This window comes from Megalopta genalis, chromosome 6 (assembly GCF_051020955.1).
Source record: "Megalopta genalis isolate 19385.01 chromosome 6, iyMegGena1_principal, whole genome shotgun sequence".
Lineage (NCBI taxonomy): Eukaryota > Metazoa > Arthropoda > Insecta > Hymenoptera > Halictidae > Megalopta > Megalopta genalis.
In genome coordinates this window covers 2,781,532-2,801,008 of record NC_135018.1, presented here as the reverse complement: position 1 = coordinate 2,801,008, position 19,477 = coordinate 2,781,532, and the positions used below count along the sequence as shown (strand labels likewise).

Below are 19,477 nucleotides of genomic sequence, written 5' to 3'. Positions count from 1 at the left end.
TATTTTCAGATTCTTTATTTTCAGGTTAATACTATCGTAAGACAAAACTTATGGTGTATATTATCATGTATATTATTATGTATATGTATTGTTAATTGGTCACTGTACTCGCTGCAATAGCAATAGTAGTTCTTGTCATAGCAATAGTAGTTCTTGTCATAGCAATAGTAGTTCTTGTCATAGCAGTAGTAGTATTCGGGCAGGCTTTGCCAACCCAACGATCAGCGCAGATGGGCACATCCGCGACTTGCAATAGTGTTGCGAAATAATCTCGCGTTGTTTCGCTTCATTTTTAACAGAGATGAAAATAAGCGTCGCGAATAAAACCATCGCGATTATCATTAGCATCGAAATTAATTATTCAAAGTATAGCGTCGCGAATGAAAGATTCGCGATTTCATTTGGTTCGACATGCAAGAAGCGTCAAAGATAGCGTTGCGACTAAGTACGCTCGCGTTTCAAGTTTGAAATTTTCGAAGATCATCAAAGTCCACTCGCTTTTGCATCTCTGTTCATTGAATTAGCGTCGCGACAATACAATCGCGTTGCAATAGTTTACCTTCCGACTTTTCAGGCGCCCATGCTGCAGCTGCAACGAAGGGCCTCGCCGCCCCAACAACAACTCGGATGGGCACATCCGCGACTTGCCATAGCGTTGCGAATTATTCACGCGTTGCTATAATTAATTTCGAACAGAAATCATAGCGTTGCGAATAAAATAGACGCGAGTTTTCTTTGTATTATCAAGCACAATAGCTTTGAATATAGCGTTGCGAACTAATCGCGTTTCAACTTTGCAATTCTATCAGATTTCTCGAAGTCTACAGACTCGTTCTTTCCAGAAAGTAAAGTTAAATCTTTCGGATTTCTGTTCGATGCATTAGCGTAGCGTCGAAATAATCGCGTTGCCAGTAGCTTCGTTCGTCTTTTCAGGCGCCCATTCCGCAGTTGCAACAATGGACCGAGGTCCCAACGATCAGCTGGGTTGGGCACATCGCGATTTTTCCATCCTAGCGTTGCGAAATGAATTATCGCGTTTTTTCTTCGAATTGGTTTCGAAGTTAGCGTTGCGAGAATAATCGCGTTGCAGTAGCTTCGTTCGTCTTTCAGAGCCCATGCCGCAGTTGCAACGCTCCGCAGTGCAGGCATTCGCGATTTTCCTTAGAGTCGCGAGACGAAATTAACAACGCGTTGTATTAGCGTCGCGAAAAATTGCCAATGCGTTGTATCAGAATTGCGAAAACTGCCAACGCGTTGTGTTAGAGTCGCGAAATAAATGCCGCACTGCGAGTTGCCGTTCCAAGGATCGCAGCATTGTCTCGCAATCGTCGACGATTTCCTTTAGAGTTGCGTGAAAACAAATCAAAGCTCGCGGGTGTTTTCGATTCCGGATCTGACGAATTAACATCGGATTTAATATTTAGACGAATTAGCACGAATTAATATCCACTTCTAATTCTCGTGGATTAGCGTCGCGAGAAAGGAGTCCGCGTTTCTTTGCCACTTTCATTTTGATTTCCTCTCTGACATCCAAAATTAAATTGTAATTCTTATATTCGCAGACAATATCCTTGCGAAGCACTGGACGATCGTCATCACAGGGAGCGAGAATATTTTATTCGTACCTTCGGACATTTTTAGACCAGGACCGAGCACGTGGTGCAAATGCCCGCGAAGCCACTGCGTGCAGTAGGAATTCATTTTTTCGATCCGAGAATTTACAAGTCGTAGCAGTTGGCGTAAAATCGCGATACACGTTACTTATGTCCAAGTCTTCGAACTCCTTCTGCCGAGATTATCATCCGCCGACGATTTATCATCCGCGAGGGAGGATCATCGGCCGAAAGATGAGACTTAATTAATAATTGCGCGCGTCTTAGTTCATAATTGCCTGCGTCTTAGTCAAGCAGTGTTTTTAATGTAAGTTTGTTAGATTTCGTTTCCAATGATTTTCACACAAATTGCATTCGTCTGTGGGTTAACATAGCACTCCTGTGCTGGTCTCAGGTTTCCTATTTCGCTATATATTCAGATTAACTTGAACTCAATGGTTTCAGGTTCATTACAGAGAGATTATCATCCACCGTGGGATTATCATCCGCCGAGGGATGCGTCTTAGTTAATAAGTGCGTGCGAGTTAGTTAATAAGTGTGTGTGACTTAGATTAAGATTCTTAACCTCTTGCCTTACTTTAACGGGTCTAGCTTTTACTAAAGATTTTTCTTAAGAATGAACATTATTTTATTCTTCCAATTTCGACTAAACTTCTCTTCTTTTCACTACAATATTTACTTGTTCAATGAAATGTAGTCTCACAATAATTAGAAATTTTCTTCTCCTTCTGAGAAATAATTATAATCGGTATATTTCTAGTCATTATAAATTTAAAGAAAATGGTGCGGCAAGGGGTTAAGTTCCCTCAGGGGCCCCCGACCCACGGGAGTGCCCGTGGGGGGCACGGGGGGTAGCGTCTCCGAGGTACCCGATTCGCTAATTTCGCATATGTCGAGTATTATTGCCTTAGCCTTATTTTTTCGCGTCTCGTCTTTGACTCCGCCACAGCAGAAAGCTGTGGCGGCCTTGCTTGCGCAATCTCTTGGGTAAGTACGAACACTTCTCGATGTTCGACGAGTGATCATGCGGCGTGAATGCTCTTCCCTGGTCGCTGTTCGGCCAGTAATCCGCCCTTAGCTCCTATGAGGGGCGGGGTGTTGGGCGAGAAATGGTCACACAGGTTTACCTGTGTAGGCTCTTGCCTAGTGCCGACTCAGACGGGTAAGGCGGCCTAACTTAGTTTTAGGTCGCAGGGCGAGAAATGGCATCCCACTGTGTGGGAGGATCCGACTTTGGATCGTCACTCCTCATGTGATCGCGCCGGACTTCGAGATTTGTAAGGCTCCGGTCTTGTGCAAGCATTGTACGCGTCGCGTCACCCTCGAGTCGGTGTCTTCTGCCCCGACTCGCATTTGTTTCTCACTTTGAAAGAATCACTGCCTTCTGCACTGATTCATTTTGATCCCCGTGCATCAGAGACTTCTTCTTTGATCCACTTGGTCCGCAATAGTACTTGACATATACGAACGTGTGAGTGTGGGTGTGTGCTAGCTAGCTGGCGAGCGTGTGTGTTAGTTTATAAGTCGTCGTTGTTAGAAAGGGAGCCATAGCGAATTCCGGCTTCGTTCTGACTCCCTTTCGGGTCTCTAAAGCAGCAACCTCCTCGCGGTGAGACTCGGGCAATCGGTATCATCCTCGGTTCAAAAATTCTTACGAATTGCAATGAATTTCTGAGTCGAGGATGATACCGAGCAAATAGCTGCAAATTTTATATTGTAAAATAGTGTGCATTGTAAAAGTATGTGGATTTATACTTCAAGTTAGGGCTCGAAATAATGTTTCGTTCGTAAATTGTTGAAATTGGTGTTCCTCCGATCGGAGGTCCCTCAGGGGCTCGCTTGCGGGTGGGGCCCGTGGGCGAGTACGGGGGGTAGCGTCCCCGAGGTACCCGAGGCGCTTGTAGGTTGTTAGGATTCTTAATTTAAGTTTGCTGAATTTCGTTTCCTTCATTCTCTCAAAACATGCACTCGTGTGCGGATTAGCTTGGCACTCGTTTGCGGATTAGCTTGGCACTCGTGTGCTGGTTTGCGTGGCACTCGTGTGCTGGTTAGCATGGCACTCGTGTGCTGGTCTTAGGTTTCCTATTTCGACTTGTATTCAGACTAACTTGAATTCAATCATTTCAGGTTTATTACAGATATTATCATCCGTCGTGGGATTTTCATCCGCCGAGGGATAAGTCTTAGTCCCTCAGGGGCTCGCTTGCGGGAGGGGCCTGCAAGCGAGTACGGGGGGTAGCGTCCCCGGGGAACCCGAGGCGCTTGTAGGTTGTTAGGGTTTTTAATTTAAGTTTGTTAGATTTCGTTTCCTTCATTTTCTCAAAACATGCACTCGTGTGCTAGTTTGTGTGGCACTCGTGTGCTGGTAGTGTGGCACTCGTGTGCTGGTTAGCTTTGCAGTCGTGTGCTGGTTAGTGTGGCACTCGTGTGCTGGTTAGTGTGGCACTCGTGTGCTGGTCAGTGTGGCACTCTTGTGCGGGTTAGCTTGGCACTCGTGTGCTGGTCTTAGGTTTCCTAATTTGACTTGTCATCTATTTTGTGTATTCATACTAACTAGAATTCAATCTTTTCAGGTTCATTACAGATATTATCATCCGCCGTGGGATTTTCATCCGCCGTGGGATTATCATCCGCCGAGAGATTCGTCTTAGTTATTAAGTGCGTGCGAGTTAGTTGATATGTGTGTGTGTGGCTTATTTTAAGATTCTTAACTTCTTGCCGTACTTTAACGGGTCTAGCTTTGAACAAAGATTTTTCTTAAGAATGAACATTATTTAATTCTCTCTTTTTATTCTTTTTTGCTCGTTCAAAGAAGTGTAATCTCACAATAAAATAAAATTTTCCTCTCCTTCTGAGAAATAATTACAGCCGGGAAATTTCCAGTCATCAAAAATTTAAAGAGAATGGTACGGCAAGGGGTTAAGATTGCTCAGGGGCCTCCGACCGACGGGAGCGCCCGTGGGGGGCACGGGGGGTAGCGTCCCCGAGGTACCCGAGTCGCTAACTTCGCATATATCCAGTCTTATTGCCTTACTTTTACTTTTTCGCGTTTCGTTTTTGACTCCGCCACAGCAGAAAGCTGTGGTGGCCTTGCTTGCACAAACTCTTGGGTAAGTCCGGGCACATCTCGATGTTCGACGAGTGACCATGCGGCGTAGTGATTCGAACGCGGATCCTCCTTCTGGGAGGGCTCTCTCCTGGTCGCTGTTCGGCCAGTAATCCGTCCTTAGCTCTCTTTTGGGGGCGGGGCGTTGGGTGAGAAATGGTCACACAGGTTTACCTGTGTAGTCTCCCACCTAGTGCCGATTCAGACGGGTAAGGCGGCCTAACTTAGTTTTAGGTCGCAGGGCGAGAAATGGCCACTCACTCCCAATGTGGGAGGATACAACTTTGGATCATCACTCCTCATGTGATCACGCCGGTCATAGCGATTTGCGAGGCACCGAACTTGTGCGAGCATTGTACGCGTCGCGTCGCCCTCGACACAGTGCCTTCTGCACTGACTCGCAGTTGTTTCTCACTTTGAAAGAATCACTGCCATCTGCACTGATTCATTTTGGTCCCCGTGGATCAGAGACTTCTTCTTTGATCCACTTGGTCCGCAATAGTACTTGACATATAAGAACGTGTGAGTGTGGGTGTGTGCTAGCTAGCTGGCGAGCGTGTGTACTAGTTTATAAGTCGTCGTTGTTAGAAAGGGAGCCATAGCGAATTCCGGCTTCGTTCTGACTCCCTTTCGGGTCTCTAAAGCAGCAACCTCCTCGCGGTGAGACCCGGGCAATCGGTATCATCCTCGGTTCAAAAATTCTTGCGAATTGCCATGAATTTCTGAGTCGAGGATGATACCGAGCAAATAGCTGCAAATTTTATATTATAAAATAGTGTGCATTGTAAAAGTATGTGGATTTATACTTCAAGTTAGGGCTCGAAATAATGTTTCGTTCGTAAATTGTTGAAATTGGTGTTCCTCCGATCGGAGGTCCCTCAGGGGCTCGCTTGCGGGTGGGGCCCGTGGGCGAGTACGGGGGGTAGCGTCCCCGAGGTACCCGAGGCGCTTGTAGGTTGTTAGGGTTCTTAATTTAAGTTTGTTAAATTTTGTTTCATCCATTCTCTCAAAAATTGCACTCGTGTGCTGGTCAGTGTGGCACTCGTGTGCTGGTCTTAGGTTTCGTATTTCGCCTTGTATTCAGACTAATTTGAATTCAATCATTTCAGGTTCATTACAGATATTATCATCCGCCGTGGGATGCATTTTAGTTTCCTTCATTTTCCTAAAAATTGCACTCGTGTGCGGGTTAGTTTGGCACTCGTGTGCTGGTTAGTGTGGCACTCGTGTGCTGGTTAGCTTGGCACTCGTGTGCTGGTCTTAGGTTTCCTAATTTGACTTGTCACCTATTTTGTATTCGTACTAACTAGAATTCAATCTTTTCAGATTCATTACAGATATTATCATCCGCCGTGGGATTTTCATCCGCCGTGGGATTTTCATCCGCCGTGGGATTCGTCTTAGTTATTAAGTGCGTGCGAGTTAGTTGATATGTGTGTGTGTGTGTGGCTTAGTTTAAGGTTCTTAACTTCTTGCCGTACTTTAACGGGTCTAGCTTTTACTAAAGATTCTTCTTAAGAATGAACATTATTTTATTCTTCCAATTTCGTCAAAACTTCTCTTCTTTTCACTACAATATTTACTTGTTCAATGAAATGTAGTCTCACAATAATTAGAAATTTTCTTCTCCTTCTGAGAAATAATTATAATCGGTATATTTCTAGTCATTATAAATTTAAAGAAAATGGTGCGGCAAGGGGTTAAGTTCCCTCAGGGGCCCCCGACCCACGGGAGTGCCCGTGGGGGGCACGGGGGGTAGCGTCTCCGAGGTACCCGATTCGCTAATTTCGCATATGTCGAGTATTATTGCCTTAGCCTTATTTTTTCGCGTCTCGTCTTTGACTCCGCCACAGCAGAAAGCTGTGGCGGCCTTGCTTGCGCAATCTCTTGGGTAGGTACGAACACTTCTCGATGTTCGACGAGTGATCATGCGGCGTGAATGCTCTTCCCTGGTCGCTGTTCGGCCAGTAATCCGCCCTTAGCTCCTATGAGGGGCGGGGTGTTGGGCGAGAAATGGTCACACAGGTTTACCTGTGTAGGCTCTTGCCTAGTGCCGATTCAGACGGGTAAGGCGGCCTAACTAAGTTTTAGGTCGCAGGGCGAGAAATGGCATCCCACTGTGTGGGAAGATCCGACTTTGGATCGTCACTCCTCATGTGATCGCGCCGGACATCAAGATTTGTGAGGCTCCAGTCTTGTGCGAGCATTGTACGCGTCGCGTCACCCTCGAGCAGTGCCTTCTGCACTGACTCGTACTTGTTTCTTACTTTGAAAGAATCACTGCTTTCTGCACTGATTCATTTTGGTCTCCGTGGATCGGAGACTTCTTCTTTGATCCACTTTGGTCCGCGATAGTACTTGACATATGCGAACGAGTGAGTGTGTGGGAATGTGTGATAGCTAGCTAGCGAGCGTATTAGTTTATAAGTCGTCGTTGTTAGAAAGGGAGCCATAGCGAATTCCGGCTTCGTTCTGACTCCCTTTCGGGTCTCTAAAGCAGCAACCTCCTCGCGGTGAGACCCGGGCAATCGGTATCATCCTCGGTTCAGGAAATATTGAGAATTACAATGAATTTCTGGATCGAGGATGATACCGAGCAAATAGCTGCAAACTTTGTATTGTAACAAAGTATTTATTGTAAAAGTATGTGAAATTATACTATAAGTCGTTGCTCTGAATAATGTTTCGTTCGAAAATTGTACAAATTGTAATTCCTCCGATCGGAGGTCCCTCAGGGGACTTCTTTGATCCACTTGGTCCGCAATAGTACTTGACATATACGAACGAGTGAGTGTGTAGGTGTGTGCTAGCAGACAGCGTTTTTCTTAAAAATATCACTGTTATGTAGTAAAAAAAATCCGGAAAGTTCTCGTCTTGTGACTTGTTCAATACTTCGAACGCGGCTCGAGTCCGTCCCGACCTTCTGTCAAAGCCTGGTGCTGCGGACTCTCTCGCGGACCCTCTCTCTCGCACAGTCACCTCTCATTGGCCAGTGTTTTTTGTTAATAACTCGTAAACAAAGCCGTGGATTGCATTTTCGCAAAGGAAAAGGTTACTTCAAATGACCTCAGCTACTCCTCATTTTCGGCTGTTAAAATAATTGTGGGACACCCTGTATACTATAATATACTAATATATAATAATATATATATACTCTAATATACTATCATATACTAATATATACTAATATATACTAATATATATATATATATATATATATATATATATATATATATATATATATATATATACTCTAATAATATACTATAATATACTACATATCTTTATTTTTATAAAGTCGATTCAACATCGTAAGTTATTAGTGACTTACTTTTATATTAAATCATTGTAACTTGACTTCAACGGTTACCAAGACTTTTTAATAAAAATTTTTCCTGTGAAACAATGTCAATTATTGACCAACTGCTACAAGATACGTTTTCACTTTGTACATAAATATAAAGGGAACCACTCAGAAAGCTCCACTTCCCATCTCCCTTGCACGTAGTACAAGGGATGAACGATCATCGATGACTGAGAAATTGAACAAAGTCAACTTCCCGAGTCTTCCTCACGCTCAGGGAAAGGAGCTACGCCTCCTCATCGTGGTTGCATCGACTCTCAGTTTGAACAGAGAGAAAAAACTGATCAACTACAGAACTGATCCTGTGAAGTATGATCTTAACTATTCGCTGTCGCAGCGGGCTATATATCTTAGCCAGTGAGGCTTTTTAGCTGCGGGCAAACGTTCGACTCGGTGGCCATCTAACGGTAACAAGTTGCAACAGCGACTGCGTTTCGTAACAGCGTATTCGATTCAACTCGAAACGCTCGAATATCTAAACGAACGTGAATAATAGAAAAAGATGTTTCAAATCAAAGTTTTGTAACGTCGAACGGCACATATCGCGCTCTTATTTATTTTTTTTTAAACGTTCCACAAAGAGTTTGAAGATCGAAATCTTAAATGGGATCCTCCATTTTTTATTAAAAATTCCTGTAGCTGATATCAAGATCTGTTCGAAACACCGCGCATTTATTTATTACGCTCAATGCGTCGTTAAGATAGAGATATTTCAATTTAACGCGTTTGCAGATTGTTGCGATGCAACAAAAATCTTTTCTTCAAATACTTTGAGATGTTCTTATTCTGCAATTTTGTATAGGAAGCATTTAAATGAGTTGTTAAGCTTTTATAATCACCGATTTCTTTCACTGCACAATACATTTAATCAAATGATTATATATATACAGAAACATTGGAATTAGAAAGTGGTAATCCAAAATGATATTTTCTATGGATTTACTTATCTTTTTTTAAGGCATTTTTTAAACATTTTCAAAATGATTCCACGGAGACAACCATACATTTGTAATAACCAATCAATTATAATAACCAATCAGTTGTAATAACCAATCATTTATAATAACCAGTTCAATATTTATAATTGTTAACAATCGATAACTATAAATTATATTATACTATATTATATAATAAAATTATATTATAATTATATTATATAATAAATTATATTATAAATATATTATATAATAGATTATATTATAAATATATTATATAATAGATTATATTATAATTACATTACATAATAATTAATTATATTATACTATATTATGAAATAAAATTATATTACACTATATTATATAATCAAATTATATTATAATTATATTATATAATAAATTATATTATAATTATAAATATTAGGGAGAATTTCCTGTAGATAAAAGGAAAAATACGGATCCTTCGATCAGGAAACAGAAGCATATTGCACTCACCTCTTCTCTGCCGCGTTTCATGAGCATCCAATTGCAATCAAGCTGTTGGTCTGCCTGCACATGATACCTTCCGTCGGTCCAAAACACAGCTTTGTTCAGCGTAATGACAGCGTCACCGGCACTGCCATCGAACCCGGTGATGAATTCTCTTCTCATGTCCCGGGGATCTACCGACTCGCTCTAACGATAAAGTTGACGGATTTCATTACGAGCTGGTGAATAGATTGCGAGCTACGTCATCCGTTAATTTGTAGGTCTACAAAGCTATTAGTGGTGACTAATAAACGATAGTCATTTCAAATGTGGAAACACGCTTGATTAGAGAACACCATGGCAAAATTAACGCGCTCGCTATCAGCTTTTACGAAAACGTGCGCGACGGATAATAATTGAGCCATTTATTTTTTGAAATTGGCACGAGTCATCTTTGTTTTTAAGTCGATATATTTAAGGGTTTGCGTTTTAACACGTTTAAAAATATATATATATATATATAATAATTTAAATAATAAAAATAATACAAATATATGATATAAAAATAAATAATATAAATAGTAATAAATAAATATAATAATATAAATATATATATTATTATATAAAATTATTAATATTATTATATTATTATATGTACATTATTATTATAATATATTATTATATTATTATTGTTATAATATATTATTATTATATTATTATTATTATATTATATATATATATATTATATAAATAATAATATAAATAATAAAAATATATAAATAATTTCGTATAATCATTAAAAAATCACCACTTTTCATTACGATAAGGTGACTTATGCCACTTTCAAAATAAACGGCTCGATTCTAACAAATGTAATTTTTATATTTTAATTGAACGATCGTCGCACGTGTACGGCCGGTTGTTAGCGAACGTGTTAATGGGGAAATTATACTCGGGGATTCTTTGTGGGGCGGCAATCTCAATCTCAATCTCAATCTGATTAAAATCCTGTCAAACTGGCAAACTTAAGAGAAGCTTGAGAAATTCGCAAACGCGATGTCTTACGCGAATTATACCTCCAACGGGCCCTCTCGGCCGTGACTAACGTAGTTCACTGTCTGAAACGTTAAGTTAATGCACCTTCAGCTTGTTAACGAGACAATATTCATATAATATACCTAGCAATTTGAAACAATGAGGAAATCTTTAGAACAATGAAAAGATGAATTTTCTGAATAATTTCAATGACGAATGACGATGATCATCGTTCTTGACAAAAATATATTCGATCAAACAAATTAATGGTTAAATCGTTAAAATTGTTCGTATTTCTGGCTTACACATATAATTTTTTGTCAACAACGACAGAGACAAGCATTTTGTCACGAACATAAGCAAGACGAGAGTTGTCAGCTAAAACGTACCCCGTGAATCAATTTTTACTGTTTTATTATGCAATCAATTATATCATTTGTATTATTTACATTATCGAATCTTATTGATTTTATTATCTCGTGCTGGCAACATTTAGCGATGACTATAATATCTAGGGTTTATTGTTTCCGTAATATTATACAATAATTTCTGTTCTCTGAAATAAATTTAAACAATCAGATCATCGAACGGTTCGTATCTTCGTGGTTCGAACTGTTAAACAATTAAAAACTGCTAATTTTGAACACTGCGACGTTTAATATTTAGCAAAAGAATAATAGTTGTTTCAACGATTACATTGACAATTTCAATCGAATATTTTCTGCTTAGGGTTAAATTGAAACCCTCTGAAATGACTGCATTAAAAGAATGATTATGATAAATATAATGCGTTCAGAGGATGTATTCGGAAGTGCAATTACCTGATGTGCATCGTCTGAAGTGACAATGTATCCGTCTAGAGCCGGTCCTTGAATGGAAGCAACGCGGACCATTTCCGAGCGTAATTGCTTCAATCTCAACGAAGTGCTCTGTCGATTGGTCGGCTGTTTATGGTTTATTGGCGGACAATGAGACCGTTTTGCTCCGTTGTAGTTAAAAAGCGGCTCCCCAATTTGATTTTCACTGTACAATGCGTCTGTAATACCTGCGAAATTGATAAACGTTGAAATTTCATGATTATATTATATTTATATGATTTCATCATATATTATTATTTAATCATTATCAATTCATCATTAAATATTATTATTTAATCATATAGTATATTTAAATGATTATATTTATATTTATATTTATATTATATATATAACAATATTGTAGTTGCTAACTAAATCATATATATATATATATATATATATATTTAAAAATAGTATAATAATAGTATTATATAGTAGTATATATATTATATAGTATATATAATATATAGTATTGTATATAATAATATCATAATAGTAGTAATATATATATAATAGTAATTACTATTTTTAAATATATATATGATTATATTATAATGGATTATATTTATTGCATTATATGTATCATACAACATCTGTATCTATATCATTATGGTACAATATTTAATTGTAAATATTAGGGGGACCGGAAAGTAATGTCGTTTCTGCGCATATTTATCTGTTTGAATTTAATGTAAACAAACGACATAACTTTCCGGTCCCCCTAATATTAGATTGTCCGACTATATCTATATAAATCTGTATAATTGTTCTAACAACAGCTTGCAATAATATAATTAAGCCAAATATATACTATACTGTTCAACAATTGCGACAATTAATAGTACGAGACACTGTGTACTGCCAATATTACGTATGTACAGGAAATTATTATTATTATTCTATAAAATCAGAGAAAGTAAGAGAATTAATTAAACAACGAACAATTATAACAATTTTCATACGTAAGGATAGAGAGAGAGAGCATCTAGTCTATAAAAATCTTTCATAAACTTAACATGTTTTCCGATTCATTAACTTGAAAAAGCAGTATTTATGTTATTAAAAAGGGAATTTATATGCAATAAGTTCGATGCGACTGAAAGTCATTCAACAATGCGTTTATCAATCGTTTAACAATATTGTATTTGCTAACTACGTCATTTTGTTTAAAGCGTGAACAAATAAAGATACATCTTTGTTTTAATGAATTACTATTTTTAAATATATATTATTATATTATATACAAAAATATTATTCGAATATTATTTAATTGTATAGAATATAAAATAATGTTTTATACAAGAAAAAAATAGAAGTTCTAACAAAAAACAATATTTTGGAGGCGCCGGGCATCGATCCCGGTACCTCTCGCATGCTAAGCGAGCGCTCTACCATCTGAGCTACGCCCCCTGGTGAAATAACAGGCTTCAAATTCTTATAAATATAGCAATTGAAAGCCGATAGGTATCACAATATGCTTCGTGGCACGTGCCATTTTGGCATTATTATCATTATTAGATGATTTCTCCAACAGCAGCTAACATCGGCCAATTTTTATTTTGTCATTAATATAAGGCATCGCTCTCGAAAATGCTCTTCAAAAACGAACACTGATTAAAAAAAACATTAAAAAATGAAATGAAAATTCAACATATTCGATTGGACATAACTCAAAAAATATGAGAGATAAAAAACATGTCCTGCGACACAATTTAAGTACACTGTACTAAGTATACTAAATTCTGTAAATTTATTTATTTCCAAAGAACAAAATCAGATCGAACGATGATGTGAATTTAGGATGATTTAGAGGCGGCCTATTTTGAAGCCATGTAGCCGTGACCAAAATGAATAGACAGTAAAAATAATCAGAATAAATAACAAGCCGCATATTTAATTGACTACTTTAATCGAACAAATTACCCATTGCAGGCATATTTTCTAATACTGACTTTTCTCCACTTTTCGTGTAGAAGCCGGCCGACTGCTCAGCGACGTCGAATCTCAGTTAAAAAGAAAAGCGAAAGGTTCGAAAATGTTGGCTTAATCACAAAATCGGTTAACGATAGCAGAGATAAATAATCCTGTGGGAATTCAGAGGGTGTACCGAGTGGTGCTCGCATAGCAGGAACCCAGATCTCTGTAGGAGGTCAGCCATTCCGAAATCCGCGTTTCGATCGGTCCAATTTATTTCGCCGATAGGTTTCAATTCAATTATTGTCAGAAATTTCCGCTTCGGAATTGCGACCGCAATATTCAGGCACACCTTGGCACGCACGTCGACGACGACTTTAGGCAAGAAAAGTCGAGTCGATTGCCATAAACAGAGAGAACAGTTGCATCCGGTCCGTCGTGACAGCCGGGAAAATCGATACGCGGTTACAAAAATTACAGGAACAAACTTTCCGCCGTGACTGTACGGTGTGCCCCGGGCAACCGGTCGCCGAATTGTTTAATTTAATAATTTAACGTAAACATTCAGTAATATTAAATATGTTACTAGGGTAGTAGGAGAGCGGCGAAAGCAGCTTTTACCGTGTTGTAACTTTACAATTTTCACCGTGCAAGTTTTCCATGCCTATGCTCATGTAACCGTACAAGGGCTCGAAGGGACGCGAGCTCTCTCCTGGTTTTTTCCCTGGTCGCGCGATGTCACGCGATCCCTTTCCTTGTTCTTTCTCACCTGATCGGACAGATACCCGCGTGCCTAAGCTTATGTTTTATTTCTCGCAGAGACAGTCGAAAATTCTATTTCGACGTTCCTTATGTTTTATTATCTCGCGTGTCAGACAAATGTCAGACCTTTTATTATTTTGGAAAGATCGACGAGGAACCGCGTTTCAATCGTCACTTTTTAATTATCATTCGAGGAAATAAGGAAATATTTCATTAAGAATTATTCTTAATCCGTTCCACGCGAGAATGTTTGTCGGACCATTAACGTTACAATAAAAACAGGTAGAATAGTGCAATGTTAATATTATTATTATTATTATATTATATATATAATATAATATAATATATATATAATATAATATAATATATATATATATATATATATATATATATATAATTAATCGTCCGACAAACATTCTCGCGTGGAACGGATTAAGAATAATTCTTAATGAAATATTTCCTTATTTCCTCGAATGATAATTAAAAAGTGACGATTGAAACGCGGTTCCTCGTCGATCTTTCCAAAATAATAAAAGGTCTGTATATATATATATATATATATATTATAATAAATAATATATATATGAAATAATAATATAATAATAGTATAATAATAAAATAATAATAAATTATTATTATTATTCATATAAATTCAGGGTAGACACGAAAATTAATTTAAAATAATAACATAATAATAGTATAATATAATATATATACTATTATATATAATATAATATTATACTATTATTATATTATTATTATTATTATATTATTATTATTAAATTATTATTTTATTATTATACTATCATTATATTATTATTTTAAATTAATTTTCGTGTCTACCCTGAACTTTTTACTCGATCGAACGTTCGTCTTCGTGTCGAGCGAAATTAAAGAGCGAAATACGGTTGAATAGTTTAAATAATTTGAGGTCTGGTTAAATAATCTATCCGCATATTTCCCGTGACAATCGACGATCTCGCCGCCAGGACACATACAAACGCGCGCACTTTGCAAACACGAGAAGCCAAACGATCGTGAACACAGTAATCCACTAAGAACGGAGATGCCGCGATCAGAGTGACATAACCAATGTTCTAACAAATAGGTGGTAAATCGAGGAATCCGATGACTGTGTGTTCTTTACAATTGTCGGTTGTTTTATCTACTAGTCATGCGATCGTTTCAACGTCTGTCATCATTAGGGCACGCGATGTGCGCTCGCGAACGTTCGAAAGCAATTACATTCGTCCAAAAGCGAATACATATGCGAGAAATTTGACGATAAAAATGGGAAAATTTCATAAATATAAAATAACGAAACGAACGAAATATAGAAATGATAAAAATTCTAAATAGTTTGAGACAGTCTATTATATTTTACTCTGCGGACTTCTGTAAAATGTTACATTGTTACATTAGCGTAGTAATTCTGTTAACGATATTGATAGTATTCAGTTGATACAAAAGTTTCGCGATTTATGTTTTAAGCACGGCTCTATTTGGAATATAACCCGTTGTTTTAATATATTATACTTTGTTCAGAATTAATTAGGATGCGAAGAACACGCAATCGTCATTTTTCCGTAACATCGGGCGTCTTTTCAATATTTATCAAGGATATAATTGATTGCGTTGACCATAAGACTCGAACAATCGTATCTCCTCTTCCCTAATAGTTCCTAATAACCCTTTGTTATAATATATTATACTTTGTTCAGAATTAATTAGGATGCGAAGAACATGCAATCGTCATTTTTCCGTAACAGTGGGCGTCTTTTCAATGTTCATCAAGAATATAATTGATTGCGTTGACCATAAGACTCGAATAATCGTATCTCCTCTTCCCTAATAGTCCCTAATAACCCTTTGTTATAATATATTATACTTTGTTCAGAATTAATTAGGATGCGAAGAACATGCAATCGTCATTTTTCCGTAACAGTGGGCGTCTTTTCAATGTTCATCAAGAATATAATTGATTGCGTTGACCATAAGACTCGAATAATCGTATCTCCTCTTCCCTAATAGTCCCTAATAACCCTTTGTTATAATATATTATACTTTGTTCAGAATTAATTAGGACGCGAAGAACACGCAATCGTCATTTTTCCGTAACATCGGGCGTCTTTTCAATATTTATCAAGGATATAATTGATTGCGTTGACCATAAGACTCAAACAATCGTATCTCCTCTTCCCTAATAGTCCCTAATAACCCTTTGTTATAATATATTATACTTTGTTCAGAATTAATTAGGATGCGAAGAACATGCAATCGTCATTTTTCCGTAACACCGGGCGTCTTTTCAATGTTCATCAAGAATATAGTTTATTGCGTTGACCATAAGACTCGAACAATCGTATCTCCTCTTCCATAATTGTCCCTAATAACCCTTTGTTATAATATATTATACTTTGTTCAGAATTAATTAGGATTCGAAGAACATGCAATCGTCATTTTTTTGTAACAGTGGGCGTCTTTTCAATGTTTATCAAGAATATAATTTGTTGCGTTGACCATAAGACTCGAACAATCGTATCTCCTCTTCCCTAATAGTCCCTAATAACCCTTTGTTATAATATATTATACTTTGTTCAGAATTAATTAGGATGCGAAGAACATGCAATCGTCATTTTTCCGTAACAGTGGGCGTCTTTTTAATGTTCATCAAGAATATAATTGATTGCGTTGACCATAAGACTCGAACAATCGTATCTCCTCTTCCCTAATTGTCCATTATCGTTCTCAAGCTGAGCGTCAAATTAGGGAGAATCTACCACGAACGAAAAGCTCGGACACACCGACTGAATCTAGCAACCAGATGTATCAAATTGTTAAATAATAATTGTTAAATTGACGTATAAAATAACTCGTTTAACATCGACTAAACGTTTAATCGAGGAAAACGTTTCAAACGAATATTCCACGATATACCAACAGCGTCGCACGATGCAACAATTCGATTTTTACTATTCTTCTTTTCGTACAGCAATTTGAAATCCCTCTTCGGTCTCACAAATTTTCTCAAGTTTTTTTTTAATCACCGATTCTCAACGACAATAAAAACCGTCCACTTTCGCGCGCGATCCGAGCGTCAATTAGGGAGGCTTCGCCCGAGCAGAGTCGAATCGCCGCGCGGCGTCCGAGACGCAGCGACGTCCGCGGCTCTCCGACGTCACTGGACACTATTTTTCGTTCTCCTCGTCTCGCTTCGTTCTCAGCTATTGGTTCACCACTCGCATTCTTGTCCCGCGTGTACCAGGCTCGCATGAACCGGCAGATAGGTCGCTGCCGCGTCGACCAATTACGTGGCGCGGTTTCGCGTCGCGCCGACCCACGAGCACGAGGATCGGGGGAAATTGGCGCGCAACCCTGTTGCCAGCACCCAGCGCCCAGCACCGAGCGCGTGCGCGCGCGGGCGCCCGCGACCCGAAGACGCGGAAGAAGAGGGAAACGAGTCGCCATCTTAATTATCCTGCGAAGTGACCAAACGCGATTCGCTTTCTTAGTCGTTACCACGTTGCCATTGTCGATTTACCATTTGTTCACCACTCACTTTTGTGCTTCGAAGCGATTAGGGTCGCAGGAACGCGAGGAGCTGTTCCATGCGTCGCGTGCATGCGCGCGATCCACGTGCGTGAAACGTATCATCGCGCGCGGCCCAGTTTCATTGGCACGCTACGGAATTAATGCAAAATATGTCTATGCATTTTGATCGATAAAACTTGAAACAAGATCGTCGATTAATCGTCGTTCATTAAAATTGATCGCCGTTCTTCGATTCGTAAATATCTCGGAATCTTCAAACCCGATGCAACGCGTCTATGTATAAATAAATGATTTACATTCCAAGTTGCTTCGCAGAGGATCGCTTTTTATATCGATGTTTAATGCATTTATCTAGCGAACGATCTGCGGCCGAGTTGTACACTTTGTTTTATCCGACGGTGTATCTCTTAGTTTCGTCGTTAACGAAGAAAGAGGCGGAGCTTATTGTCGTGGAACGCGCGGCGGCTGATTTCCACGGCGAATATCGGGTAATCAAATGATCCCGGGACTCCGGGGAGAGATGATCAAGATGCTGCATTGGTGGACCGTTCCTCGAGATGATCTTCAACATCTTTAGACCAGGCTCACATAGACGGGCAGCTGGTGCGCGTTTCATCTTAGATCTTTGGACCAGTTTGCGCGCTTGTCCCGGCCAACGTTCTCTCGCGTTTGCCCTCGGCATAATCGACTGCGGTACTTTGCCAGTCTACCGAAGTCACTATCGCTCTAATATGTTACTTCCAAATTCGCGTGGCTTCGACGAGTTGCACGAAAAATGTTCATTTTCGGCGTAAAACGTCGATGGTAGAACTTTTGGTTATGAATTCTCCCTAATTCGTGCTCGGATTGCGCACGAAAATGGACAATTTAGGGGGAGTGGAGATACGATTATTCGAGCCTTCTCTTCTCAAATTGTCCATTTTTGTGTAACCTTGCCAGTCTACCGAAGTCACTATCGTTCTAATATGTTACTTCCAAATTCGCGTGGCTTCGACGTGTCGATGGCAGAACTTTTGGTTATAAGTTTTCCCTAATTCGCGCTCGGATTGCGCACGAAAATGGACAATTTGGGATGAGGAGATACGATTATTCGAGCCTTCTCTTCTCAAATCGTCCATTTTTGTGTAACCTTGCCAGTCTACTAAAGTCACTATCGTTCTATTCGCGCTCGGATTGCGCACAAAAATGGACAATTTGGGAAGAGAAGATACGATTATTCGAGCCTTCTCTTCTCAAATCGTCCATTTTTGTGTAACGTTGCCAGTCTACTGAAGTCACTATCGTTCTAATACGTTACTTCCAAATTCGCGTGGCTTCGACGTGTTGCACGAAAGATGTTCATTTCCGGTGTAAAACGTCGATGGTAGAACTTTTGGTTATGAATTCTCCCTAATTCGCGCTCGGATTGAGTACCAAAATGGACAATTTGGGAACTGGAGATCAGATTATTCGAGCCTTCCCTTCCCAAATCGTCCATTTTTGTGTAACGTTGCCAGTCTACTGAAGTCACTATCGTTCTAATACGTTACTTCCAAATTCGCGAGGCTTCGACGTGTTGCGCGAAAGATGTTCATTTCCGTAAAACATCGATGTTAGAACTTTTGGTTATAAATTGTCCCTAATTCGCGCTCGGATTGCGCACAAAAATGGACAATTTGGGAAGAGAAGATACGATTATTCGAGCCTTCTCCTCCCAAATCGTCCATTTTTGTGTACAATCCGAGCGTCAATTGAGCCGTTTATTTTGAAAGTGGCATAAGTCACTTTGTTTTTAAGTCGATATATTTAAGGCTTTGCGTCTTAACACGTTTAAAAATATGGATGCTAACTTTCGAGAAGATTTACTTGTGTTTGTTATCTCAGGATACCGA

The 19,477-nt window shown here is 39.0% G+C and overlaps 1 protein-coding gene and 2 non-coding genes across 5 annotated transcripts in view; all 3 read right to left on the bottom strand.

Moving 5' to 3' along the window:
- Window positions 1-19,477, bottom strand: part of LOC117223885 (xaa-Pro aminopeptidase 1) — a 75,575-nt gene that overhangs the window by 14,940 nt on the left and 41,158 nt on the right. Inside the window, exons 1-4 of one of the 3 annotated variants that reach the window (XM_076523270.1) lie at window positions 17,045-17,239; window positions 11,343-11,566; window positions 10,563-10,604; window positions 9,514-9,693 (exon numbers count right to left, since the gene is read on the bottom strand). In XM_076523270.1, coding sequence (XP_076379385.1) covers window positions 9,514-9,693; window positions 10,563-10,604; window positions 11,343-11,414 — 294 coding nt within the window. In that variant the 5' untranslated portion in view covers window positions 11,415-11,566; window positions 17,045-17,239. Of the gene's footprint in view, window positions 1-9,513; window positions 9,694-10,562; window positions 10,605-11,342; window positions 11,567-17,044; window positions 17,240-19,477 lie in introns of those variants that run through there. The other 2 variants (XM_033476469.2, XM_033476470.2) reach the window with 2 other exon arrangements.
- On the bottom strand, window positions 8,187-8,402 carry LOC117223925 (small nucleolar RNA U3). Its single transcript, XR_004491044.2, has one exon. It is a non-coding gene; the product is annotated as a small nucleolar RNA U3 (small nucleolar RNA).
- TRNAA-AGC (transfer RNA alanine (anticodon AGC)) lies at window positions 12,716-12,788 on the bottom strand. Its single transcript has one exon. It is a non-coding gene; the product is annotated as a tRNA-Ala (tRNA).